General features: G+C 47.5%; 3 protein-coding genes across 5 annotated transcripts; 2 read left to right on the top strand and 1 right to left on the bottom strand.

Moving 5' to 3' along the window:
• The first annotated feature begins 39 nt into the window (after positions 1 to 39).
• parp1 (poly (ADP-ribose) polymerase 1) lies at positions 40 to 9,775 on the top strand. The gene is made up of 23 exons (XM_077510019.1): positions 40 to 671; positions 1,410 to 1,575; positions 1,659 to 1,762; positions 1,935 to 2,152; positions 2,803 to 2,896; positions 2,954 to 3,070; positions 3,176 to 3,352; positions 4,476 to 4,632; positions 4,717 to 4,857; positions 4,988 to 5,233; positions 5,304 to 5,369; positions 5,446 to 5,578; positions 6,368 to 6,563; positions 6,644 to 6,772; positions 6,873 to 6,956; positions 7,731 to 7,853; positions 7,926 to 8,054; positions 8,129 to 8,227; positions 8,331 to 8,483; positions 8,571 to 8,698; positions 8,770 to 8,831; positions 9,047 to 9,161; positions 9,232 to 9,775. Exons 1-23 carry the CDS (start codon positions 549 to 551, stop codon positions 9,311 to 9,313), a joined length of 3,042 nt encoding a protein of 1,013 aa, XP_077366145.1. The 5' UTR covers positions 40 to 548; the 3' UTR covers positions 9,314 to 9,775.
• Positions 9,776 to 10,253: 478 nt separating this feature from the next.
• On the top strand, positions 10,254 to 17,007 carry lin9 (lin-9 DREAM MuvB core complex component). Of its 3 annotated transcripts, none has more exons than XM_077510024.1 (15): positions 10,254 to 10,392; positions 11,064 to 11,096; positions 11,695 to 11,786; positions 11,866 to 11,970; positions 12,795 to 12,925; positions 13,002 to 13,127; positions 13,191 to 13,348; positions 13,800 to 13,933; positions 14,028 to 14,156; positions 14,255 to 14,332; positions 14,407 to 14,487; positions 14,655 to 14,780; positions 15,581 to 15,769; positions 15,838 to 15,935; positions 16,210 to 17,007. In XM_077510024.1, exons 1-15 carry the CDS (start codon positions 10,362 to 10,364, stop codon positions 16,313 to 16,315), a joined length of 1,617 nt encoding a protein of 538 aa, XP_077366150.1. In that variant the 5' UTR covers positions 10,254 to 10,361; the 3' UTR covers positions 16,316 to 17,007. The 3 variants fall into 3 exon arrangements, with proteins under 3 accessions (XP_077366150.1, XP_077366149.1, XP_077366148.1); XM_077510023.1 differs by having other exon boundaries at positions 10,256 to 10,392; positions 14,231 to 14,332; positions 14,655 to 14,759; XM_077510022.1 differs by having other exon boundaries at positions 10,258 to 10,392; positions 14,231 to 14,332.
• mixl1 (Mix paired-like homeobox) lies at positions 16,869 to 19,621 on the bottom strand. Its single transcript, XM_077510025.1, has 4 exons — positions 19,223 to 19,621; positions 18,145 to 18,368; positions 17,553 to 17,676; positions 16,869 to 17,483 (listed from the first exon to the last, which is right to left on the bottom strand). Exons 1-4 carry the CDS (start codon positions 19,308 to 19,310, stop codon positions 17,056 to 17,058), a joined length of 864 nt encoding a protein of 287 aa, XP_077366151.1. The 5' UTR covers positions 19,311 to 19,621; the 3' UTR covers positions 16,869 to 17,055.
• Positions 19,622 to 20,088: the final 467 nt, after the last annotated feature.

Raw genomic sequence — 20,088 nt, 5'->3', positions numbered from 1 at the left:
ATTACGCTACGCTCGATTAGTGCTGTCTGCGGCCGGGCCCGATCGTCTATTCATGACAAATGGACCGTAAAGTCGAAATTACTGTATCTTATTATTCGAGCCTATTTGAAAGCTTTCATTGTCAAAGGATTATGAACTCACAATTGCATGAATGAATTGATCACGTTGATGTCGGAACTTTATAATCTGACTTTAATCGCCACTAGATAAATACGAGCCTTTAGAATTTGGACTGAATGGAAGTGTTGATTTGTGTTGAGCTGGCTATAAGAGTGGCGAAGCAGGCGAGAAATGATTGGAGGAAATGTTGCGTTTGAAAGCGCAAACGGGGAGGCGGACGTTCGCGTTTCGCCTCGGCCTGCGAAAAGCGGTCGCGAGGAGTGAGCCCTCCTGTTTTGTGCGCCCTCTCTCTGAGCAGGCCAGCACGCGGGCTTTGCGCCGCTCTGTTCTTCCGATTGTTGTCTGGCCGGCTGCCTGAACACAGCCAACTTTTGCTATCTTCCCCTTCGCCGCTTTGTCCTTTTCCGACCAAGAGAAGCAAGGCCGACATGGCGGAGTGTCAAGAGGACAAGCTGTACAAGGCCGAGTACGCCAAGAGCGGCCGCGCGTCGTGCAAGAAGTGCAAAGAAAACATCGCCAAAGACTCGCTCCGAATGGCCATCATGGTGCAGGTAAGCTAGCGTCCAAAAAGCTTCCCAAAGCACCAACGCCAACACTCCGGCTAAGTGGCTAACGGCACACGAGACCCTTTTTTTCGAAGGACGGTGAATAAAGTTGCCGTTAACTGGAGACGGTTTTTGTGTGTGTGTAAGTGGGGCTTTCAAATGTGCAACTGAAACGAGAGGACAGTCGGTTGGACGACGACGGCTGCCTTTTCCATCATGATGCAAGCTGCCGAACGCCGAAAACAAAATGAGACGCTTGATCGCGCTCACAAAACATTCTTGTCGCTTAGGAAGTGTTTTCATATCAAGCACCGCGGTCCTGGTTCGCCTCCATTTCGAACCGTCCGCTCGCACGCTTTTATTGCTTGGACACATTTTCGCCGATTTTCAACAACTTTGCGGCCTGCAGAGGTTGTGGGTTCGATTCCATGCCATTGTGACCACGGCCAAGCATCCTTGAGCAGGATACTGAACGGGTAGGCAAAAATGTCAAGCGCTTTGAGAAGTGCAATATAAATCAAGTGCCATTTGCCGTTCCCAAGAAGCAATCCAACGTGGTGCGGGCGTGAATCAGCTCATAAAGCCCAAAGATATTCAAATCATCGCCTCGCATCAGCAAGAAAAGCAAAGCAAAAGAAAAAGCGAGACTCCACGAGCTGCAATTTCCCCTTTGCAAATGACAATGCGATTGCGCTGCGTCGTTTCTCACAACAAACGGATGCTGACGTCGTGCTCCTCTTTCAGTCACCCATGTTCGACGGCAAGGTCCCGCATTGGCACCACTTCTCCTGCTTCTGGCTGCGAGCGGCCGCGCAGTCGCCCTCCGACATCGACGGCTTCTCCGACCTTCGCTGGGAAGACCAGGAGAAGGTCAAGAAGGCCATCGAAAGCGGCGGAGCTGCCGCAGGCGGTCGGTCCCCCGCCTCCCCGATTCCCAAGTTCCTGATCGCCGTTTGGGTTTCATTCTGCTTGTGCTCTCGTCTTCCCTCGTAGGCAAAGGCGCCAAGAAAGGCGAGAAGACGCTCAGCGGCTTTGCGGTGGAATACGCCAAATCCAACCGCAGCACGTGCAAAGGCTGCGAGATGAAAATCGAAAAGGTTGCTTCTCAACACCATTTTTCCACTTTTGGAATGTTCGTTCGACTTTTGTTTTTGTTTTTAACTTGAGTTAAACAAATGCTTGCTTTTAGTTTAGTTAGAGTTGATTTCAGTTGGGGTTCATTTTATCAAGCAAATCAAATCAAAACGCGCCTTCCGTCCGAACCGGCAGGATCAGATCCGCGTGTCGAAGAAGACGGTGGACCCGGAGAAGCCTCAGCTGGGCCTGATCGACCGCTGGTACCACACGGCCTGCTTCGCCGAGCGCCGCCACGAGCTGGACTTCAAGGCCGAGTACGGCGGCGCCCAGCTCAAGGGCTTCCAGGCGCTGAGGGCCGACGACAAGGACGAGCTGAAGAAGCGGCTCCCGCCGGCTCAACAAGTCCAAGGGTTTGCCGACCTTCAAATAATCTCAATATGCTCGTTTGCAAGTTGGCCTTCAAAGCGCGTCTTAGCGTGTGACTTGTTTCGTTTTCGTTGACGAAACGAAAACGAGCACAACAAATGCTGACTTGCCTTTTTCAAGCCAAACCCAATTAAAAAAACAAAATGTTACCGGAAGCAAACCAAAAAAAGTCTTCCAAGATTACGTATTTATTTTTTATCAAGATATGTCAACAATTATTGAGGACTGGATTCTCCTCTCGTAGAGTACTTTTTAAAAAATGAATTTATGCAAAAATAATTCCTAAAATGACGTCAGTAGATGAGTGATATTTACAACCATCACAAATGAATGAAATATATTTTTTCAAATAATGAACACAAAATATATTAAAAATGGTGATATTAAAAAGTCTGGAAAGCATTGAAGAATTATAATGACATATAACAAAAACAACCGTTTTAGTTTCTTCATTTTTTTTTTATAAATTAAATAATGCAACTAATTAGAACCACTTTGTCAAAATAAATGTGACTATTTCATATTGAAAGTCATTTTGACTTTGAAGAAAACGAAAAGCCAAAGATTTGTTCTTTATGACACAATAGAGCACAAAGAAAGTTTTTTTTTTTTTTTTTTTCCCCCCTTCTTGCAGAAAGCGCAAAAGCAACGAGGTGGACGGCGTGTCCAAGAAGCAGCAGAAGAAGGAGGACGACGAGGAGAAGAAGCGATTGGAAGCGCAGTTGAAGGTAACGTTGACTTTTCGACCGACAGTCGCTCGCTCGCTCACGTCGGCGTCGGCGCAGGAGCAAAGTCAGCTGATCTGGGGCATGAAAGACAAGCTGAAGAAGCATTGCTCCGTCAACGACATGAAGGAGCTGCTCATCGCCAACGGACAGCAGGTTCCTTCCGGAGAGTCCAACGTGAGCAAGCCGGCGAGCGCCTGCGTCGCAAAGCGCGTTGACGGGAGCCAAACCCCAAAACCCCAAAACGAAGCGCGTTCCGCTGTGCCTTGCGTCCGGCGACAGGTGCTGGACGGCCTGGCCGACGGCATGGCCTTCGGCGCGCTGCGGCCGTGCCACGCGTGCTCGGGACAGCTGCTCTTCAAGGGCGACGCCTACTACTGCAGCGGCGACATCTCCGCGTGGACCAAGTGCGTCTACAAAAGCCGCAAACCCGCACGCGAGGACTGGATCACGCCCAAGGTGCGCCGCCGCCACCAAAATCATTTCCTCGGCGCACATTTGTCACACCACCAAACCAGACCAAAAGCCTCCTTCATAAACCAAACGGAACTCAAATCGATGGACATTTTCGGCCATCAACAAAAACGAGATGGAAATGAAATGATTTTGTTTAAAAAAACAAAACAAAAGCCAACGGCTGCACTACTCCAACAACAATCTGACCGCTAACTAATGCTTGCTAACTTATTAGCTGGTAGCACGGAGCCATGTTGATATACTCCAACTTGTTTTCATCAAAAAGATACGATCGAAAATTGGACGTGAAATCGTTTGTCTTCCAAATTAGTCAACATAATCTGCTGGCAAAAAAAATATCCAGTGGTAAAATGATTATCCTGACTAAAATGTCCACAGTTTTTGTTGACTAAAACTAGACGAATAAAATGACATTTTCTTGGACTAAAATGCTCGATATATAGTTGACTAAATAAAACTGGGATGGGGAGGATTAAATATGATTTAAAAAAAAAAGAAAGAAAAGCGTGACTGAAAGTGGACTAAAACTGAGACGAAATTTCAAAATGGTGGATGAAGTGAAAATTAGGCGGCAACCATGATCCCAATAACTCCAACCGATGTCGCTTCTTTTTCTTCAAACTGCAACACAAATATGTTTTCCATATTTTTCACTGCGTCATACAATTTTCAAATGCCCCAATCTCACAAAAATGTCAATTCTGCAAATGGGTTGATTAAAAAATGAGGAAAGATGTCAGCGTCAATTTTGTTGTTTATGCCCAAAAGTCGCACTCGTTGCAACGTCGTCGTTGCTTTGATACAAAATCCAGTTGGAAAAGTCAAATGAATGAATGAGAGCAAATCCTGGCAGAATTTCAAGAGACAAATCACCTGTTATTTATTTATTTTAAGTGTAGAAGGAAAATGAACAATTGTGATCATATTACAAGAAAAAAAAAAAAGAAAGACAGCTTTTGCTAGTATGTTTGTGCTCCTCATACGTAAAGCTTTCTTAATATCGCGCTTTCAAACAGTCACAAAGCGGAACCGAAAACCTCAACAGCATTTTTCAAGCACGTTAGTTATGAAAGCAGCTGTGATATTCGATGTTTGTGTGTTGTAGGAGTTCCACGAGCTTCCTTTCCTCAAGAAGTTCAAGTTCAAGCGTCAGGACCGCGTTTACCCCGAGGAGGCGTCGCCCGCCGTCAAGTCGGAGCCTCTGGCCGGCGCCTCGGGCGCCGCCCCCGCTAAGTCGCTAGCGGAGGGCGGCCCCCCGCCGGGTCGGTGGCCACGCCTCTCGGCCGACAACCCCTCCCCCTCCCCGAGCGCCGCCGTCTGAACGTACTGCCTTGTTTGTGCCGCAGACAAACCTCTGAGCGGCCTCAAAGTGTTGACCGTGGGCAAACTGGCCCGCAGCAAAGACGACGTCAAGGCGGCCGTGGAGGAGCTGGGCGCCAAAATGTGCACCGCCGCCGGCAAGGCCTCCATCTGCATCAGCACCAAGAGTGAGAGAGAGAGAGAAAGAAAAACAGCAGTCGTTTCCGTTTTTCCAAAAAGCGTTTGATTTTGTGAGCAAAACCTGTGCTTGTTGATGAGTTTGGTTGACTGCAATAAGCTCGCGTGTGACGCCGGCAGAGGAGGTGGAGAAGATGGGCAAGAAGATGGAGGAGGCCAAAGAGGCGGGGCTCCGCGTGCTGGCCGAGGATTTCCTTGCCGACGTCAAGTCGTCGGGAAAAGCCCTCCAGGAGCTGCTCTCCCTGCACGCCATCTCGCCGTGGGGCGCCCAGGTCAAAGTGGAGGCGGCCCCCCCGCCGCCGGCCGGCCCCGCCCCCTCCAAATCGGGCGCTTCCAAGAGCGGCGGCAGAGTGGAGGAGGAAGAAGGTAAAACGCGCGCGCGCGACAGTCGCCGACTGACGCGCTTCTTTGTGAACGCGCTTCCGCCTTGTCGCAGGCAAGAGCAAAGCCAAGAAGATGAAACTGACGGTGAAAGGAGGCGCCGCCGTCGACCCCGACTCAGGTGGCCGCCTCGCGTCGGTCCTCGCGTCGATCCTCAGCGGGATGAGGCGTCATTTGAACGCCGCCTGTGCCCTCAGGTCTGGAGAACAGCGCTCACGTTTTGGAGCAGGGCGGCAAAATGTACAGCGCCACGCTGGGCCTGGTGGACATCATGCGCGGAACCAACTCCTACTACAAACTGCAGCTGCTGGAGGACGACGTGCACAAAAGGTCTCAACACACAAACGCAACATCATCATTAGTAGGAGGAGAAGTATTACACTTACCTAGTTTTCAGGGTGCTTCTTTTTCTTGTTTTAGTTGAGTTGAACTTTGAGTTTTTACAAGAAAAGGTGTATTACTTGTGCGTAATATTTCAAAAACGGCATTGGAGAGACGTCATGGGAAGATAATTTTCCATTGGCTGTTGCTCGATGACCTCACTTGTGTGCAAGCTTATTTCAGTTGACCAAAGTACAATTCAAAAAACATTTTTGTGAACAAAATCAAATAAAAATGGAAATGCTTTTCAAAAAACCCGAAAACTAACTGAAACGACATTTTACGTTTCTAAAACTAACTATAATGATGGTGAAAATGTCTTTGGTCATTGAATGCAGCCTTTCGGGATGATTTCAAATGTGATTGATTTTGATATTAATCAGGACGTTTGAACGTGTGTCACGTCATCAAGCAGCAGCCAATAGAAAAGCAGCAAAAAATGACGACGTTTCCACAAGTAATACGCATGAATGAAAACTCAACTAAAACGAATACTAAAACAAAACATTTATTAAAGAACTAAATCTAATGGAAAGTAAAAGGGCCACGCTGAAAACTAATTCAAACTAAATAAAAAAACCCGCATATTTTTTGGAACCCCGGCGGAAAACCAGGGAACACTGAAGCACATGTTCTTGATCCTCTTGCAAGCGCAACGCCTTTGATATGATACTGCCCCCGGTGGCCATCTTGCACAGCACATTTCCTTCCGCCTGCCGGTTTTTGCCCGGTGCACAGGTACTGGGTGTTCCGTTCGTGGGGTCGAGTGGGCACCACCATCGGGGGCAACAAGTTGGAGAAAGTGGGCGACAAGAGCTCGGCGCTCGGCAACTTCCTGTCGCTGTACAAGGAGAAGACGGGCAACGAGTGGGGAGCCCCCGACTTCGTCAAGTACCCCAACAAGTTCTACCCGCTGGAGATCGACTACGGACAGGTGGGCGCACACACGCACGCACGCACGCACATGCCTGTGGCAATTGGAAGCCGCTCTTGACGCCGTTTTGGGACCGTCAGGACGAAGAAGCGGTCAAGCGGCTGACGGCCAGCGCCGGCACCGAGTCCAAGCTGGCCAAACCCGTCCAGGAGCTCATCAAACTCATCTTTGACGTGGAGAGCATGAAGAAGGCCATGGTGGAGTTTGAGGTTGGACGCTTGACAACTTTCAGCTCACGCCAAAAAGCAAACCCGAGTCGCGTCTCCACGGCAACAACATTTTCCTTTCCTCGCTCGCTCGCGTTTTCAGATTGACCTCCAGAAGATGCCGCTGGGAAAGCTGAGCAAGAGGCAAATTCAGAGCGCGTACGCTCTCCTCACGCAAGTGCAGCAGGTCGGTCAACATTCAAAACGGGAAGAGAAAAAAAAAAAAAATGCAACTTTTGCTCCCGCACAACTGCAACAAGTGTGCAAGTGTTGTTTGAGCATGCTGCAGTCATCATTTGACACCTTTTCTTCTTTTTACAATTGGACACAATTTGTTTTTAAACTTTGTTTTTGATATGGAAAAAAGAAATAACACAAACTTCAGATAGCAAAAATGAAGAGACCAACTTAACATTCAAATAAAAACAAGTGGGGCGGTGGTATCAGCAGTCCGACAATTGGACACAATTATAAAGAAATGCACCAAAATCAAGCAAATGTCAGACACTTTTAAAATAATCATAATCATAAGCTAAAGGTGAACTCAAATTAAAGATTGGATGTTGAAGAAATATTCAGAAATTGGACATTTTACATAGATAATGTACAATTATTACCAGAATGTACAAGAGAAAAGATTTTAACTCCCGATATTTGTAATATGACAAACAAAAAAAATGTTTGAATTACAGAAGCAATTTAAAACAACTTTAATTGTGTCAGGGGTGAAAAATATTTTTTCCATGCAGCAAATTGTGAACTTTATTTAGGTGAAGGTCAAAACAAAACAAAAAGGCACGAATTGCGAGATGCAATATTAAAAAAAAAAAAAAAAGGCCTTGTTTGTCATTTTGAGGCTATTTAAGGACGTTACTGTTTGTTTGAATGAAATCCAATATTTTTCCCCATTACAAAAGACTAATAAATCATTCCAGAAAGTTGTTGTTTCCTTGACATGTAGGCGGTGTCGGAGCACGCGGCCGATTCGCACATTTTGGATCTGTCCAATCGCTTCTACACGCTGATCCCGCACGACTTTGGCATGAAGAAACCGCCGCTGCTCAGCAACCTGGAATACATTCAGGTACGTGTCGCCACCAGCCGCCCTCTTGGTCTTCGGCGCAGGAGTCACAATGTGCGTGCGTGACCCTCGCAGGCCAAAGTTCAGATGCTGGACAACCTGTTGGACATCGAAGTGGCGTACAGTCTGCTGAGAGGAGGCGCGCACGACCACCAGAGCGATCCCATCGATATCAACTACGACAAACTCAAGACCCACGTGGAGGTCCGCCGCTGCTTTCCTCCTCCTCCTCCTCCGTTTTTGTTTTCTGTTGCGTCTCCAAACGTTTTGCTGTTCAGGTTGTGGACAAGAGCACGCCGGAGGCGGACATCATCTTGCAATACGTGAAGAACACGCACGCCGCCACGCACAACACGTACACGCTGGAAGTGCAAGAGGTGAGCGCTCGGCTCGGCTCGGCTCGGCTCGCCTCGGCTCGGCTCGCCTTTCCACGCGCGACCAGAAATGACGCTTGACCTCGAGCGGGCCGCGCTTTTGTAGATTTTCAAAATCAAGCGCGAAGGGGAACGCCAGCGCTTCGGGCCCTTCGAGGAGCTGCACAATCGCCAGCTGCTGTGGCACGGCTCGCGCACCACCAACTACGCCGGCATTCTGTCGCAGGGTCTTCGCATCGCCCCGCCCGAGGCGCCAGTGGTCAGACATTTTTTTTCCTCTTCTCTTTTCATCTCGGCCGCCTTCTTCTTCTTCTTCTTCTTTGGAATCAACTCGTGTCTCCTCTAGACGGGTTACATGTTTGGCAAAGGCGTGTACTTTGCCGACATGGTGTCCAAGAGCGCCAACTACTGTCACACGTCGCAGTCGGACCCCATCGGCCTGCTGCTGCTGGCCGAAGTGGCCCTGGGCAACATGTGAGTGACCGTTTGCACGGACAAGACAAGCTCACGACCGATGGTGGCAATTTGTCTCGTGTCGATTCCAGGCACGAACTGAAAAAGGCCTCCCACATCACCAAACTACCAAAGGGCAAACACAGCGTTAAAGGTGCGGACTCTCTTTTTGAGATGACATGTTTATGAAAAGCTCAAATTTGTCAACATTACAAGAACAAGGAAAGAAATCGCAATACAATTTGGCAGGAGGTCATACACGAAACTAAATAATTGCATGATGAGATAAGACGACATTTTGAAGACAGAAAAGTAGTCCGAGTTGAAGAAAGTGTCAAGAGCTCCCGTTTGATGGCTCTTTGCTGGCAGGTTTGGGTCGAACGGCTCCCGACTCGAGCGCCAGCACCACTTTGGACGGCGTGGAAGTGCCGCTGGGCAAAGGAGCCAACACCAACATCGACGACACCAGCCTGCTGTACAACGAGTATCCTTTCCGCCCCCGGCCGATGACGAGCCGGCAGCCCATGTTTGCTTTTCCTGAGCCGCCGCCGCAGGTACATCGTGTACGACGTGGCCCAAATCAACCTCAAGTATCTCCTGAAGATCAAGTTCAACTACCAGTCGTCCTTGTGGTGAGCGCCATCGCTTCCAGAGGCCTCCGTTTGCTTCCCATTTTCTTTGCTCACTTGATGCTACTTTTCAGCAGCTTTACTAGTTCACAAGCCTCCGTTTCCATCCCGTTCGGTACCGCACTGGGAAATCCCTCTTTCAGGTTCAATGTGGGGGGATGGATTAGTGTTTTTTTTTCTTTTTTTTTTTTTTTTTTCTATGCTCGATTTAGGAAAGCGTATTTGAACTGGCCCACCACACACACACACAAAAAACCCACGATACAACATTAGTCGCTGCAATAAAAGAAAGCATCATACTCATACTATATAATAAACGTTAACGTGACCAACACACACATCAGGCCTGACTTCCTTTTAAAATAGTGTATGGAATCCCCGTTGACATGATGTATATTTTTGCATTGTTGTTCTCTCTTCATGCAGCTTCTCTAGCAAAAACAAATAAAATGCACTTCCTAAGCAGCAATGTCCTGTTTGTCATTTTCAGCCAGGTCCATAAATATTGGGATATGCACATAAATAATTCTCATCTTTTCACCACAACGGATTTGAAATGAAACACTTTTAGGCTATTTACTTCCAAATTCTGATTATAAAAGCGTTTGTATACGTTTCCCAACTTGCAAGGGATCAAAAGTTCAATTCACTTTTTTCTTTTAAATGACTTTTTTTTTCAGTTTTTTTTTTTTTTTTAAACGTATCAGTTATCTCAAATTTCATGTGCCTCTACTGTAACTATCTTTACTTTCTGCTTTTTCTTTTTCTCAGCTCGTCAAAATGCTTGCACAATCAAATTCGGGTTTGGTGATTGACCATCGGAATCGCTAACTTTGTTATTATTTTTTTAATAAAGCATTCATGCGGTTGAAATGAACGCACCGTAATCTTGTTGGAAGAACAACGAAGCCCGCTTGACGTATGTTTGAGGCAGCGACGTCATAAAAAAAGGAAGCAAGTGTCTTGGTTGCGATCTGGCAGTTGTGGCAGGCAGCGTCGCCGACCCACAATGCATTTTGACAAACCCTTTGAAAAAGCGGCGCGGCTCATCCAAGATGGCGGAGATGGAGCAGCTGTTGGACGAGAGTGAGTAAAAGAACGCCAAATTGCACCCACTTTCGCCTTGTTAACCCCAACAACTCAAATCCGCGTGGCCGCCTCCTGCATTTAGTTTCAAGTCGTTATAACTGGATTTTTTTCCCCACACAAAGTGGGAGACAACCAGCGGTCTCCCCCAGCCGAGTCGCTTCGGCTAATGCTGGTTAGCATGTGAGGCTAACGCAAGCTAACGGGGGAGTTTGTCAAGTTTCTCGTCAACAAATAACGTTAGCCTAGCCGCTAGTTAGCAACCCGCTAATAACAAAAAGACCCCCCTTAGCTTCCTGCAGGTGGAATAAAAACACTCGCGCTTTGTCAAGGGAGGTTTGCTCGCCGCGTTACTACTACACTTCTTAACTTTCACTTGTTATCGTCTTTGTGTCAGTGGTTTCGATCCAAGAAGCTTCCGGCGTCTCTTTTTGACTTGTCGGCCTGTAGCCCGTACTGCACAGTCCACACGGAAGCCAAGTGTCGGTTGTCCAGCCATGCAGCCAGCCAGCTGTCGCCGTGACGTTCCCCGTGTTTGACAGCTCGATCCTCGGCGAAGGCCTCACCGGAGGCGACCCGAGCTGCTCAGCTCAGCTATTTGCATTGGCGTTGTTTTTGCTACAATAAGACAATTGATAGTATGTATTAAATTCTCCTCATTTCGTGTTTAGGCTCCTCGGCAGAAGCACTTGTCAGTCTGAAAGGTATGTGGCATATTTCTTACTCTTTGTAAATAATTGATCTGGGGGGGACGTTACTTTTCCCATGAATGACACCATATTATTTTGTCTTATCGGAATTATAAAGCCCAAAGCACCTAATTCTCATTCACCAGGAACTGTGGCGTATGTATTATTTTTTTGGTTAATATTGTATAATTTATGGTAGCATCGCCTGGAATGATCCAATTGACAGTTTGTCAATACAGAGTGAACCGTCTCAGTTGGCATTTAGAGCTGCAGCCTGCAACTAACCATTATTTCAATCATCAGCTATTTCTTCATTACTATTATTATTATTGATTGATGACTCGGATTAAGAAGACCAACGTTAATATTAACCCCTTTATTTAAAAACTGGAAGGTCAGCAATCATGTTGATCATTGGATGATTGTAAATGTCTTATTTTGATTTAACACAAAGAGAATAAGTCTGCTTTCATGGAGGACTGCAGAAGAAGCGCAATATTTATTGTTGACGGGCTGAAATTTGTACAATATGAAGTGGGACGGCCGCTGGCTGAATTTTAGCCTGCTTGTCAATTGCGAATGACTTGCTCATCCTTCAAATGGCCTCCGACAGAAGGAAGCTTGTCCAACACTCTGAACGAAAAGAACGCCTTCCCAAGAGCTCACAACACCAGGGGGCGCCCGTCCACCCTCACCATGGAAACGGCAAGACGTTTGACTTTGACTATTCAATTGATATGCGGCAGTCGTGATGCTAAGCGTCGCCGTTTGCCCCCCCCAACAGCCCACCCGGGGCTCAAAGAGGAGTCGCTACGAGGATGATCACCCGCCGCCGCGGCTCCCGTCCAGATCACCACGACGAAGCCAGAGGGTCAACACCACACCGCAGGTCTGGAAAATCACAAATCTGACAATCGCTTATATGAAGTTAACTCACTCGCTAGCCAAAGCGTATAAATACGTTGTATTTTAAATGTTTTAAATGTCCCAAAGACATATTTGATGTTTTTTATGCTAGAGCCTCCAGAAGGCTTTGATGCAGCCTCTCAACTGCAGAGAACAGAGGAAGTAATGGTAGAGTCAGGTTTACCAGTTTGACATTTATTAAACACGACACGAAAAGGAGAGAAGACGCTCAGTTCAAAGGTCGCGAGGACAGGAACTGACTGATCCAATTCACTTCTGCACTCTCTAAAAGAATCCTCTGCTCACCCTCTTTTGATTTGGTTTCCATGCCCCGAGTTCCATGGGTGTTCCAATCCTAAAAATGCAAATGCAAAACATAATTCTTTATTGCAGCAAATGTATGATAACTTATTTACAATTATTCCTACAAGTAGTAATTACAAAAACAGCCAGCAGGTGGCAGCAGAGTATACGAGATCAACCAGGGCCATGTTGAAAACAAGCCGTTTTCCCCACAATTCGAAACAGCTTTGTGAATAATGATGAAACTTGGCTATATTCGAATGCTAATTGCTGCAAAACGGAAACAGATACAAATGTACTTTTCTTTTCTTTTTTCCTTCCCCTGATGAAAGAAGAGACTTAAATTTTTCTTTTGGTAGGTTCCATGTTTTATTGTGTGGGCCTTGCAAAATCAGTCCAAACCCATTCAAACAGTCGGGAGCGAGGGGGGTTGCTTGAGTGGAAATGGCGAGCAGTCAATGAGTTAACGGATCAATCTCTGCTGTTGCTCTTGTTTGCATGCAGAAGTTTTCCAGCGTGGTGACGCCCGATAAGAAGTCGTCGCAGAGAATCGGCTTGAGATTGCGAAACCTCCTCAAGCTGCCCAAAGCTCACAAGTGGTGCATCTACGAATGGTTCTATTCCAACATCGACAGGCAAGTTGAACGCTCGCAAACGATGACATCACAAATCGGGACAATACTCAAATGTTTTTGTTTTTGTGCCTTGCAGGCCTCTTTTTGAGGGCGACAATGACTTCTGTCTGTGTCTGAAGGAAACGTTCCCCACCTTGAGAACCAGGAAGTTGACCCGGGTGGAATGGGGGACCATCCGGAGGCTGATGGGGAAGCCCCGACGGTACGTCAGACGCGTGGGCCCTCTCGGACGGCGGAGTTGACGGCCGGCCGCTTTTTGTGCCAGGTGCTCGTCGGCCTTCTTTGCGGAGGAGCGGACGGCGCTGAGGCAGAAGAGGCAAAAGATGCGCCTGCTGCAGCACAGGAAACTGTCGGACGTGTCCAACTGCAAAGACCTTCCGGATGAGATCCCGCTTCCTCTCATCATCGGAACCAAAGTCACCGGTAACGTACACGTCTGCCGTGGCAACTCCATTATCGACCAATTTGACATCAGACAGATGAAGCGGATAAAGAAATCCGCCGATAATAATCCACTTGCCATGTCGGTCCAACTGTTGTGGTTGTGGCCAAGTCCTCAACCCCTCCCCTCTCCTATTTTGGTGTTGCGTATTTGTGACGTCATAATGCACGCGACCTCGTGGCGACAAAAGATGCGTCATGTGAGGTCTTGCTTTACTGTGTGTGAGGACCAACATTCAAAATAAATAAATGACTAAAAGTGAAATTGAAAATGGAATTTGAAAATGATATCCGCTCTTTTCACTTCTTTTATTTCCTTTGAGTTTTATCAGTTTTGATCCGCCATACTTTTGCTCCCCAATTGCCAATAGGATCCTGCAGTTAAAAATGGTCTCCGGTTTTGAAATGTTGTTGGTTGCGCGCGTGTCAACAGCTCGCCTGCGAGGCGTCCACGACGGCCTGTTCACCGGACAGATCGACGCGGTGGACACCAGCGCCGCCACGTACCGCGTGACCTTTGACCGCAGTGGCCTGGGAACGCACAACGTGCCCGACTATGAAGTTCTGGTACGGCCGGCGTGAGGGCAAGCGTTTGACCTTGCGCGCTCTGACCCAGCTGCTGCTCATCATTTTTTATGTATTGATTGATTTATTTTTGCAGAGCAACGAGCCCAACGAGACCATGCCCATTTCCGCCTTTGCCCAGAAGCAGCGCGCCACGCGCTTCATGCAAAACGTCATGACGCCGCCTCGGGGTCCCTACGCGTCGGCCAGCGCTCCCGTCCTCATGGTAACGGCGGGACGCACGAGAGCTTCGCGTTGTACGTCCCGAAAAGTTTGGAATGACATGCGCCTAATATCCAGGACCACGATCCTCTCATCAACCAGTCGCCATGGAGGAACAACCTGCCCGCTGCAGACGGGGACACCCTGGGAGGATTTCCCGTCAAGTTCCTGGTCCAAGTGGTAAAGGAAGAGGCGGACTTTGGTTTGGAAAGTGGCGCCAGATCTTGATTTTCCTGCCTGTGTGTCTTTTCCAGACCAGGTTGTCCAAGATCCTGATGATCAAGAAGGAGCACATCAAGCACTTGAAAGAAATGAACACCGAAGCGGAGAAGATGGTACAAACTATGTTTTTTTTTTTTTTTTTTTTCTTTTTGTTTGTCATATTGGGATTTGATCAAAGTCAAAAAAGTAGAGAGAGGTGGGAAGAAAAAACAAAAAAAAGAAAGCAACTTGAGCACTTCCCATCTGTGCTGATGTGAAATGCTGAGCGGATGCGTTTCAGAAATCGTACGCTCTGCCCATCGAGCTGGACTTCCAGCGGCGCTACGCGTCCACCGTGCTCCAGCTGGAGCAGCTCAACAAAGATCTCAACAAAGTCCTCCACGAGGTGCGCCACTTCTCTTGCCAGGTAACTTGACGGAAACGCTCGCCGTCCGTTGCCAGCGCTGATCTCCACGTATGACTGGATAGCCGACAGGCCGAGACGCCATATTGCTCCTCCCGTTCCGTTGACACCATCCAAATTGGAGGCGGCATCATTTCTCATCTTTTCAATTTATTCAAGTCATACAATTTTCAGCACTAAAAAGTTCATTCTTTTTCATGCACATTTAATACCTTTTTAAAAGTCCTTTTTCTACTTGCTGTCGATGCATGACATCACCTGTGCTCACCTGTTTTCTGGGTTTGATCTGTAAACTGAGCCATGATTGGTCGTTAGCATCGGTTGACAAGTAGAAAAATGACCTTTTAAAGGTATGAATTGTACATGAAAAATAATGACTTTTTACTGCTGAAAATGGGTCAAGTGTCCCTTTAAACAGAAACAAAAGGACTTGAGACATTTTACAACTTGCCTTGAATACATGCATAAATGCTTCATGATGTTTAATACAGGAGGGAACTTGTACATTTTCTTATTCAAGAATTCCAAATGTCATTGAACAAAAGATGCCAAATTGAATATTAAATAGTAAAAGGGGGTCTTCATAGCACCAGTACATCCACTTTTTTTTTTTTTTTTTAAACTTGTTAAAAATTAGTGATCACAACCCCCCTCCCTTCAATGAAGCGCCTCCGAGCTGTATATCTCTCATGTGTACGTATATTTGATGCAGTAGTCTGCAAGATGGCCGCGTTCGGGCTCCGGTCTATCCAGTCATATATACAGGCGAGTGGTGGCGTGTGAGTGACGCCGGCCGGTGTCAGCTGTCCCCCGAGCAGGGCGGCGCGCAGTCGGCCGAGCCGGCGTCGGACCTGCGGCGCCACTGCGAGGACGAGGCCCAGCAGATGGTGACGCTGAGCGGCGACCCGTCCAAGGACGGCCAGGCCGGCGTGAGCGACGCCGGCCTGGCGCAACTGGTCTCGCGACTCACCGCTCTGCTGCTGCAGATCAAGGTCGGCAAACGCTCGCTGGTCCCTTCCGTCGCCGGTGCCCTTCACGTCAGTCGTCGTCTTGTTTTCAGTGCCTGGCAGACGGCGGAGACCTGAATTCCTTTGAGTTCAAATCGCTAACGGAATCGCTGGACGACATCAAAGCGTCCATCGATCCTTCCAACCTCAGGTAGATTCGCCACCAATCGATGGTGGAAATCGTTTCTGCAATTTTGCATTGGACTTCCTGGGGATCCTTAACAAAAGATGAAAACCAAGGACATTTTGGCTAGAATTAGTTTTGTAAACATGAAATGTAGAAATGAAATGTTTTTGTTTGTGAATGAAATTGTCTTTGTTTTGTTAAGTGAAGTGAAATAAGCTTGCTTCTTCTGTACTGACGCAGCATGTCGGAGCTGCGTTTGGAATCCAAGTCAGTAGAATGTTGTTGTTGTTGTTTGCAGCTGCTTCCAGAACAACGTTGAGATCCACGTGGCGCACATCCAGAGCGGCCTGAGTCAGCTGGGCAACTTGCACGCCTTTTCGGCCAACAGCACCAACGCGGTGTGAGCCCGAGCGAGCGAGCGAGCGAGAGCAGGCAGCAGGCAGGTGCATGATGACACACACGAGCGCACGCGCACCATCGCCGGCTTCCACTCTTAACGTTTGTTTGGTGCACTCCATCCAGAGGATTTTTTGGCCACACGAATCTCGACCTTGTTTGGGATTCTTAGAGGTCCTACGTATCTATTTATTTCTTTTATTTCTGACAACAAAAAATTTTGATCCGAGTGCAGGCTAAAGGATGTTTTATAAAATTGTAGATAATTGTACAAAATGTATCAAATTATTCGTAATGTTGGCTTTTTTGTATTTTTTATTTTTTTTCTGTGCAACTCAAAAAGAGATTTTGGTATTTTTGTAACTGTTGAGCGAGTGCAGAGTTTAAAAAAACAAAAGTTGTTTTCTTCACACACCTCATGGTCGCATTTGTGCATTTGTCACTCAACACGTCAGTCTTTGCAAATGTGCTGCTGTATATATTTCATGGGTTTTTTTCCATTTCAAACCTCATATTGCCAAGTCGTTTTTCAGCAAGAAAAGAAAAAAAAACCCCATTGAATTCCACATGAAACTTTTATTACAATTTGACAATAAATAGACAGTTTATGTAAACAATTGTAGTTTTACTGGGTTATGTTTTCATAACCCACTAATACTACTTTGGTTGTTAAACATCAAAGTGGCGGCTTCATGATTGATTGATTGATTGATTTCTTTTCTGTAATGAATAGAAAAGTCGCCTCCTTTTATAGAAAAGCGCCAAATGGCAGCATGGCGTCACTCTCCCAGTCTGAGTCTGAATCGGAAAAATGGGCGCCGTGGATCGGGGAGAATCGGTTGAAAGGCCCGCCGTGCGCAAACTGCGGCGGGCCGCCGGCGTCTTTGCTCGGGTTGTTGTTTTGCGCGGGGATGGGCGGGATCACCACCTTCATCTCGGGCCCGATGGTCCGGTTGGGCGGGAAGTTGTCGAACTCCACCACAAGTTTGGGATGGTCGCCGTCCTTGGACGACGCGTAGACGGGGACGTCGTCCGGCTGGCGGCGGCGCCGCATCTGCTCGCCTTTGGCTCGGCCGGCGGCGCTCTCGTAGAGGCAAGATGGCGTCCCGTGGGGGTCCTCCAGCCAGCTTCTGTACGAGTCTTCGCGTCCAAACGAACTGCGCTTGTTGTCAAAAACTGAAAGAATGAAGATGAAAATCAGCTGACGTCATCATCGTCATCATCAGGTCTGATGCAGGTTGTTACTTTGTTCTTGGTCGATCCTGTTTGGGAGCTGACTGAAGGCCGGCGGCGGCGTGTTGGGGATCTTCCCGGCCACCGAGGAGCCCACTTGGCGACGGGATTTTGCTCTCCTGTTCTGGAACCACACCTGAAAGTCGAGAGCCAAAAGGAATTTTGCCAAGTCATGTTCACTCGTCTGCAGTCGCACGGAAACCAGGAAGTGGGCGAGGGGGTCACGTGACCACAAACCGCCATCTGGATTTGGAAACCTTTTCACATAGAAGGCAGTCAACTCAAAACGCTCACACAAATCTTCACTTCCACTTTCGTAGCCAACGCAAATGGCCGAATGCTTCATTGGATTGTTACTTTTCTTTTTGTTTTGTCATTGATAAACTTGTCAGTCAATTTATCGTCGTCGTCTCAATGAATGGCCTCTATTTGCGTTGGTTTCACTTTTGTCTGAAAAGTGTTTTTGTGACCAAATCAACTGATGACTGATGGCGGCTAATAAAAGGCGAAAGACGACGACGATGATGGAAGCACCGAAGCTTGTTTTTGCGTTTGCGTCCCAAAAGTGGCGTTTGAAGACTTGTGAAGGCGTCCCGGGCCGTACCTGGATCCTGGACTCGGGCAGGCCGGTGAGCGCCTCGAGCCGTTCCCTCAGGTAGATGTCGGGATACTTGGTGTCGGCGTACACCTTCTCCAGTACTTGGATCTGCTGCTGGCTGAAGTTGGTCCTCTTGCGCCGGTGGGTCAGTACGGCCACGCACTTGTCCGCGCGCGGCGCCGAGCCGCCCGCCGCCGTCAAGTAGTTTGTCACGTCGGCACCGCGGAAATCTGGAACAGAGTCTTGTTCACTTGCCGTTTTGTCCATGTTGTACACCGATGGAATTGTGCTTTTACAACAAGATCCGTCAGAAATTCTTTACCTATTGAACTGAATGCAATTTAAATAGAAAAATAGCACAGTAATATTTGACTTGATACAAAGTTAACAAACCACAATTGCAATTTAATGGACGCAAATGTGATGAACGAAGCATTATTTTCCTCTTCCAATTCAGTGGACATTGTGCTGCTCCTCGTTTGTTTGCGTATCGTGGCCACCGGTGGCAGGATGATTACGATAGGGGGCGCCCTTCTCAATAAGATGCTGCAACTGTGTTTGTTTTCGGAGTATTGGCTTGTCTGTCATGGCAGTGAGTGTGATGCTTCCAACACTGTCTGGGACAACGATGCTGTTGCTTCCAGCATTTTGCATTGTCAGCATGAAGACACATGCAAGGAAGTGTGAGCCGAAGCGGAATCGTCGTCGTTTGGAATACACGTCCTATTCGCTTTGTTTGAGGGGAAGCAACTACGTGCCAAACGCAACGCTTAAGTCAAAAACAACACAAACGGTTTAAGAAAAACACGCAACTCGTATCTCAAGGCGGAACTTCGCTGTACTCCATATACACAAATTTTACGGGGGAAAGTCACGTCACGTGTCATACACCAAATAAACGTAAGAAAAAAACGCGCATATATATATATATATATATAATTGTTTTAAATATTTCTCGTATGAATAATTGTTGGGTTTATTTATTTTTAGGAGTAAAAAGTGAATGTAGGATATTCAGGCCGAAGCAATCGCACAGCCTGAGCGAGTTGGGTGGAGTTGAGCGGCTGGCGGCTGACGTACGTACCCGTGTTGGCCATCTGGAGGCTTCCATCGTGGTACATGTGCAAGTGGTTGAGGTCCCCGACGGGAACGTTTCCGTGGATGGCCGACATCGCTCTCCTTGGTCGCGGCGCGCGCACACACAAAAAGTGAGCTCGCCGCAGGGCCGCCTCGAGTTAAATGTCCCGGCGGATCAAAAAGGCGTGACGTGACCTGACGTGTAAAGTCAAGTGTGAACGAGGCGGCCTGCGGACGCTCGCCAACTTCAGACGTCTGAGGAAGGAGGCAAAGAGGGAGGGAGGGAGCCATGCAGGAGGTGTGAAGACGCGCCGGACGGCCACCGCTAGTCTAAGAAGGAAAAAGGAGCTTTTAATGGAATGAGCGCCTTGAATACACATCGGCAGAGAAAACATTGATCCGCTTTCCAGCCGTTAATGGAGCTGTCGCCTTCAAAGACCGTCGGAAACTACCATCTTCCTCTCTGACTTGCACTTTGCATTATTACTCCGAAAGCGCGAACTCAAGTCCGACAAATATTACAATGAAAAACAAAGTGTCGTTTTCCAATATTTATTAGGCATCGAGTCATTTTAGACGCCAGTTTGTCATCACCAATCAATCCTAATTTGAGTCATAAAATCAGTTTGACAAATTGAGCAATGTTATGAGAATGTCATGATACAGCAATTCAAATCAGTTGCTTGACAAGAGCACCAATCAAATGAAGAGAGGACGCAAGAGAATGAATCTTGTTCAGAGCATCTTTGCCAGTTTGTGAGTAAAAACCAAAAGTCTTGTCTTCTCATTCTTTCTGGGTGTTCAATATGTTTTGCTGTATAAACCTAACAACGAGATTCGACACAAGTTGGAATTGTCATTATGAAGCCAATG

Source organism: Festucalex cinctus, chromosome 21 (genome assembly GCF_051991245.1).
Source record: "Festucalex cinctus isolate MCC-2025b chromosome 21, RoL_Fcin_1.0, whole genome shotgun sequence".
NCBI classification, from domain to species: domain Eukaryota; kingdom Metazoa; phylum Chordata; class Actinopteri; order Syngnathiformes; family Syngnathidae; genus Festucalex; species Festucalex cinctus.
Note: the sequence above shows the minus strand (reverse complement) of the source record. Positions and strands in the feature narration are given on the sequence as shown.